Raw genomic sequence first — 7325 nt, 5'->3', positions numbered from 1 at the left:
AGTAAAAACTTAAAACTCAACTTGAAGAGGTCTCTTTGCCTGATTGTGTCAAATGACAGAAATGGTACAGATACCTCAGAAAATCAGAATGAAACATCCTAGTTTTACTTGTCAGATAGATGTTTCTGATGGTAGTGTAGATATTACTGGAAAACATCTTCCTTCTTACCCTGTGATTTTTTAATGATACAGTAAAATGTAATCTACATATTTAATCTACATACTGTTTTAGTCAAATGTAAAATATGTATACATTTTCCAAAAATGTTACATTGAAATCGTCGCTGTAGTACAAGCTTGTTAAACACAAACTTTATTTTGGTGATATTTCTAAATGATTTATGTGGAAAATGAATGTGTTGCTCTGTAATGAACCAGAGTAAATGTAGCCTCCTTTAGCGCTTTCGACATGATGTCACTGACCTCTGACCTCTGACCTCTCCAGAACACTGACCTCTCCAGAACACTGACCTCTGACCTCCCCAGAACACTGACCTCTCCAGAACACTGACTTCTGACCTCTCCAGAACACTGACCTCTCCAGACCACCGACCTCCCCAGAACATGGACCTCTCAAGACACACTGACCTCTGACCTCTCCAGAACACTGACCTCTCCAGAACACTGACCTCTGACCTCTCCAGACCACCGATCTCTCCAGAACACTGACCTCTCCAGAACACTGACCTCTGACCTCTCCAGAACACTGACCTCTCCAGAACACGGACCTCTCCAGAACACTGACCTCTGACCTCTCCAGACCACCGACCTCTTCAGAACACTGACCTCTCCTGAACACTGACCTCTGACCTCTCCAGAACACTGACCTCTGACCTCTCCAGAACACTGACCTCTGACCTCTCCAGAACACTGACCTCTCCAGAACACTGACCTCTGACCTCTCCAGAACACTGACCTCTGACCTCTCCAGAACACTGACCTCTCCAGAACACGGACCTCTCCAGAACACTGACCTCTGACCTCTCCAGAACACTGACCTCTCCAGAACACGGACCTCTTCAGAACACGGACCTCTCCAGACGGAATATGATCCATTCATCCCAGTCAGGCATCAATCAATCAATCAATCAATCAATCAACCAATCAATCAATCAATCAATCAATCAATCAATCAATCAATCAATCAATCAATCAATCAATCAAACAATCAATCAATCAATCAATCAATCAATCAATCAATCAATCAATATCCTTTATTTAACCAGTTAAAAAACTTGTTGAGATTAAAAAGCTCTTTTCCAAGAGCGACCAGCCAAAAATAGCAGCATAAAAACATGGTTACAACAAAACACACAAACAGGTAAACTACAGTCAGGCACACAACAGTGAGATTACAGGACAGGGCAATCAGGAGCCAAGAGAGCTCATTTCTCTGTCCTTTAAAACTCACTTGAATTCCCCCAAAGTTATGAGATCTGAGAGTCTCCCAGTCATACCTGCTCCTCTCCTGCTCCTCTCCTGCTCCTCTCCCAGTCATACCTGCTCCTCTCCTGCTCCTCTCCTGCTCCTCTCCCAGTCATACCTGCTCCTCTCCTGGTCCTCTCCCAGTAAGACCTGCTCCCCTCCCAGTAAGACCTGCTCCCCTCCTGCTCCTCTCCTGCTCCTCTCCCAGTCAGAGCCGCGTCTCTCCCAGTCAGAGCTGCGTCTCTCCCAGTCAGAGCTGCGTCTCTCCCAGTCAGAGCCGTGTCTCTCCCAGTCAGAGCCGCGTCTCTCCCAGTCAGAGCCGTGTCTCTCCCAGTCAGAGTTGCGTCTCTCCCAGTCAGAGTTGCGTCTCTCCCAGTCAGAGCTGCGTCTCTCCCAGTCAGCCCCGCGTCTCTCCCAGTCAGCCCCGCGTCTCTCCCAGTCAGAGCTGCGTCTCTCCCAGTCAGAGCTGCGTCTCTCCCAGTCAGAGCTGCGTCTCTCCCAGTCAGAGCTGCGTCTCTCCCAGTCAGAGCTGCGTCTCTCCCAGTCAGCCCCGCGTCTCTCCCAGTCAGCCCCGCGTCTCTCCCAGTCAGAGCTGCGTCTCTCCCAGTCAGAGCTGCGTCTCTCCCAGTCAGAGCTGCGTCTCTCCCAGTCAGCCCCGCGTCTCTCCCTGTCAGACGGAGTGTCAGGCTATCCCGGAGGGGAACACCGGTAGTCTCATTAACAGCTCAGCCAGACAAGAGCCCTCAGCCTATCTGGTCTTTACAGGCCGGCTACTGGTTTGACAACGTTCACATCAGGATTATTTTACTGCCCTGTGTTTATTCAGAATCAATGGGACCCATAGCAGGGGTATTAGGGGGCAGTAAGTCTATTGTAAATGAAAGTTTATGGTAAAACTGCCCCATAAACGTGTGGCTGTATAATTCAGTCAGCACTGCAGAGGTAATAGGGTTTTATGGAAGGAGAGGTGACGAGGAGATATTTACTCTCTTAAGTTTACTGGTTTTATTTACCTTAATTAATCCCCTGTTGACTTTGATGGTGAAGGCATTTTGATTGGCTATAAACAGATTCCATTGAAATGATGGACAGCTGCGCTGATTCCAGGAGAATGTGAGGTAAGAAAGCCTGAGGGAACTTTGGTAGCGAACGTTGGTTTCATCTCTCATCTCAAACACCTGACTGAGAGCTGGGAGCACGGGTTTGAATTGAAATCTTTTACACGTTAAGTAATTTATTAAGATCTCAGGCCCAAGATAATTAGGCATGGACTTCCTGGAGGGTGGCCATTTTGTTGTTTGTAAAACTGCTCTGAGCGTTCCACACGACATGACTGACAGACACACACCGCCGTCCCACACACACACGCACACACACGCACACACACACACACACACACACACACACACACACACACACACACACACACTTAGAAACACACATGCTTGCATGCACGCACGCACACTCACACTATCCATCCACGATTACACCCACACAAATGAAACACACACACGCACACACACACACACACACGCAGACACGTCCTATCAGATTGCCAAGCTGCCTTTGCTCAACATATCTGTGTTTCTGTGGAGAGACTTTTTTTTTTTTTTACTGCATTATCCCACCAATAAAGTTTATGGCAGGCAGGGCACCACTGCTGTTGTGTGGACAGGACAGGTCCGCGCTGTTTACCCAGGAACCAGACCTGCTGCCGTTAACAACCGGCCAGCTCAGCACTCCGTATCAGATCCTATCAGCCCCGCTCACAGATGACGGACGGTCATGCCAGACGTGAAGGATCCACTGGAATCCTGCCGGCCGCCATCTTGTTGAGGTGGTCCTGTTGGGTTGAAAGGACCGAGGAGTCGGACAAACCTCTCACTTGACAGACCGGCATGACACACGTACACACACACACACATACGCACACACACGCACCACTGTGCTCCTCCAGACACGGAATCACACTTTTGAACCCCCACTGCTGAAAAGCACCTGAGCAGCAGACGCTGATCTCAGACCTGTTCTGGGTGTTCCCCTCTAATGGGTCAGGCTAAGCTGTGATGAGCTTAGCTTATCTCAGAGCAGTTCTGGGTGTTCTCCTCTGATGGGTCAGGCTAAGCTGTGATGAGCTCAGCTGATCTCAGACCTGTTCTGGGTGTTCTCCTCTGATGGGTCAGGCTAAGCTGTGATTAGCTCAGCTGATCTCAGACCTGTTCTGGGTGTTCTCCTCTGATGGGTCAGGCTTAGCCGTGATGAGCTCAGCTGATCTCAGACCAGCTCTGGGTGTTCTGTCCCGGTTCTGTCCTCCACGCTTGCTCGGTTTGGATTCAAGAGTGGAAAACAAAACACGGGTTTTACTTGGAGACTGGCGCCATGGTGATCCCGCCTGGCAACGACAGTTCAGCTCTGTTTGTTGTTGTGGTGGAAGTGAACTGGGACTCAGGATCAACAGACGCTCTGAACATTTCCTAGTGTTCACTCATACCCCTGTCTCTTCCCCTCTCTCTCTCTCTCCCTCCCTCCCTCTCTCCCTCCCTCCCCCCACCTCTCTTCCCCCTATCTCTTTCTGATAGCAGTGGTGTTTGAGGCTAACTGGGTTGGGGGGTAAAGGTTAGAGTCATTGTCATTTACAACTTACCAGACTCTGACTAGAGGAAAAGGAAACGCATCATCGCCATGCCAGGAAGTACCATAACCCACAGTCACTGAGGGAAAACCACTATCACAACTTTGAGATTTGGATTCAGAGATCGAATGTCTGTCCTGATAAGGTCTGGTGCTGAGGTGATACTTTTTTTATTTGTAACATTTATTAAGTCCCATTGAGATCAATGATCTCATTTGCAAGGGAGACCTGGCCAAAATGCATTGTGGTATACAGGAGAAATTGTAGGGTACATCTTCTGTCCACTAGAAATCAACGTGAGTGGGTATTTTGTGGGTATTTTGTAGTGGACTATATAGTGAATGAAATCAACCGTTGAGAATTCGAACGCTACAAAATGTCGGACGCACTATATAGTGCACTGGGCTGAGAGTGTTTCCAGCAGCGCTGTGCTATGATGCTCCTCCCCCCCTCTGCCTCACAGGACAAGTGCACCTAGCCACTATGGTGCCATCATTTTAGTCGTCCCCCTGCCCCTCCCTGCTCGGTGTGACCCTCTAAGCGGTCCTCCTGCGCCTCCCTGCTCGGTGCGACCATCTAAGCGGTCCCCCTGCCCCTCCTCCCTGCAAGCAGATGGATCCTCCTTCTCTGTTTGCTCACCCTGCCCTTTGGACACTGCGCCCTGACTCTGCTAGCTCGATTGGCAAATATCTGTGTGTGTGTGTGTGTGTGTGTGCGTGTGTGTGTGTGTGTGTGTATGTGTGTGTACGTGTGGGCGTGTGTGTGTGTGTGTGTGTACGTGTGGGCGTGTGTGTGTGTGTGTGTGTGTGTGTGTGTGTGGGTGTACATGTGTGTGTGTGTACGTGTGTGTACAGCAGGGTAGATAGTGCTCCTGAGAAGCATCTCTCTGACGCTGGCTGGTGATCAGACAGGGAAGACAGGGAGAGGAGGAGGAGGAGGAGAGAAAGAAATGAGGTGGAGGGAGATGAGGTGGAGAAGGAGGAGGATGAGGAGGGGATGAGTGGAAGAGGGGAGGAGGTAGGGGGAGGTGAGGGGAGGGGGGAGTGGTGCTGGAGGTGGAGGTGATATTAAAAGGACTCTATTCTCCTGGAGGCAATCGCTCCTTATCCAGCCACCAGGTTTAGCTGTGCAAACATCCCAGCGCTCTGAGAGAGAGAGAGAGAGAGAGAGAGAGAGAGAGAGAGAGAGAGAGTGTGTGTGTGTGTGTGTGTGTGTGACCTCATGACTGCTGTCTCTGTGCTGCGGTCCAGCTAGCGCTGACGGTTGTGGGTCTGGTCAACTCACTCCCAGATATCTGGCCACAGAAGGTTCTGCTTAGAACCGTTTGTAACAATACAAGCACCACCCTGAAGAAGACGTTGTTCAAGGTCTTAAGGTCCCATAGAACCATTTACGGTTCCAAACAGCATCTTACAGAGCTGAAATGGTACTTCAAAACTATTATTTCAAACTAGAACCTGTTTTCAAAGGGTTCTTCTATTGTCATGAATTGTTCTGCAGTATAGAGCACTTTTAGTGTGTAGATGGCTCGTGGTTCAGACAGCAGAATGAAGAGAACCTGGAAGGGATCTTGCCACGTCTCGTCACACACATGGCCACTCCTCCAAGATCACAGTACATCATGTACCGCAATGTGGTATCAGCTAACTGTGCACTTTACTATCCATTATCAAATTATAATGTGACTTATAAACTCCGTAGTGATGATGTAATCCATGTGTGTGATGGATGATCTTGTACTAAAGTGAATAAAGATAATAATAGATCTGTACATTATGATCTATAATGTTTCCAAATACAAATACATCCCGAATGAATTAGCGCATACATCTTTACAATAAAGCTTTTAATACAAATTACTTTGAAAATATACACTTATTAATATTCATGCTTGAAATCAGAACCATTTACAAGTATTTTCTGTAGGCGGGGCTTCACGTTTGGAGAAGAGCAGGAAGTGACATCACCAGCAGATACAACCAACCAGTGGTCACGGTCCGACACAGTCACAGACAGCCGTCATCCTTCATAGCAGACCTGGAGTTAAAACACTTCCTCATATACAGAACCCTGCAAGGTCATGTGCTACATTCTGCCACACTGGCTAAATCAAGCTAAAGGCATTTGAAAGGTATTTGAGGATGTAGACATGGGGACCCAGGTGAATCTCTACAAATCCTCTCTCTCTCTCAATCTCTCTCTCTCTCTCTCTCTCTCAGTTCTCTTTGTCTTAATAGATTTCCTTGTTGTACACAAAAGCGCAGGAAGCAAGTCTTTTTTCATCTTTGTCTCTCTTATTCTCTCTCTCTCCCTCCCCCCCTCTTTCTCTGCAGGTGAGGTTTAGACTCCCGCTGCATCCCAGGGTGTTGAAGGTGGTGACCGGGGTCAGCGCCAGGGTCAGCGCCGGGGTCAGGGCCGGGGTCAGTATTCTTCTTTGATAGTCATTGGGATGGAGGGGGACACCAGGCCACTGCTGCTGCTGGTCACCATGGCCACGTTGCCGGGGAGACCGTTGCCAGGCGGGGTGGGGGTGGTGGTGGAGGCGGGCTGCTGAAGCTTCTTCTTGTTCACCTTCCTCTCCTTGGCTCGGCGGTTCTGGAACCAGATCTTCACCTGGAACACATACGGAGGGAAGAGATAGGTCAGAAGAGAGTGGGAGAAGTGTGTGTGTGTGTGTGTGTGTGTGTGTGTGTGTGTGTGTGTGTGTGTGTGTGTGTGTGTGTGTGGATGTGTCTACTCCTATGAATGAGTGTGTGTGTGTCTACTCCTATGACAGTGTGTGTGTGTGTGTGTGTGTGTGTGTGTGTGTGTGTGTGTGTGTGTGAGTGTGTGTGCGTGCGTGAGTGTGTGTGTGCGCATGTGCGTGTGTGTGTGTGATTCTGCATGTGTGTGCGTGTGTGTGTGTGTGTGTGTGCGTGTGTGCGTGTGTGTGCGTGCGTGTGTGTGCGTGTGTGTGCATGTGCGTGCGTGTGTGTGTGTACCTGTCGTTCTGAGAGGCTGAGAGCGGTGGCCAGCTCGGCCTTCCTCCTGATGGTGATATATCTGCTGTAGTGGAACTCTTTCTCCAGCTCCAGCCTCTGGTGGTCTGTGTAGACCACGCGGTACTTGTCCTTGGTCCGCGTCTTCCCTCCTGAAACACAGGCGCAGCGCGGTCAAGGAGTGGTCACGATGTGGTTAAGGTACAGTCAAGTCATGGTGAAGTTACGGTCAAGAAATAATCAAGGCATCTCAAGTTCACATTTGTAGAGCCAGGAGCCAAAGTGACGAT

General features: G+C 49.3%; 1 protein-coding gene across 1 annotated transcript in view; it reads right to left on the bottom strand.

The window, feature by feature from the left end:
• Positions 1–6478: 6478 nt before the first annotated feature.
• LOC311315879 (steroid receptor RNA activator 1-like) overlaps positions 6479–7325 on the bottom strand; it is a gene marked incomplete at its 3' end in the record, with an annotated part of 116922 nt that continues 116075 nt past the window's right edge. The window contains exons 5-6 of the mRNA XM_084446582.1: positions 7039–7187; positions 6479–6670 (exon numbers count right to left, since the gene is read on the bottom strand). Coding sequence (XP_084302708.1) covers positions 6479–6670; positions 7039–7187 — 341 coding nt within the window. The remainder of the gene's footprint in view (positions 6671–7038; positions 7188–7325) is intronic.

Source organism: Borostomias antarcticus, assembly GCF_949987555.1.
Source record: "Borostomias antarcticus genome assembly, chromosome: 1".
NCBI classification, from domain to species: Eukaryota; Metazoa; Chordata; class Actinopteri; order Stomiiformes; family Stomiidae; genus Borostomias; species Borostomias antarcticus.
The sequence above is the reverse complement of the archived record's forward strand: the minus strand, read 5'-3'. Positions and strand labels throughout refer to the sequence as shown.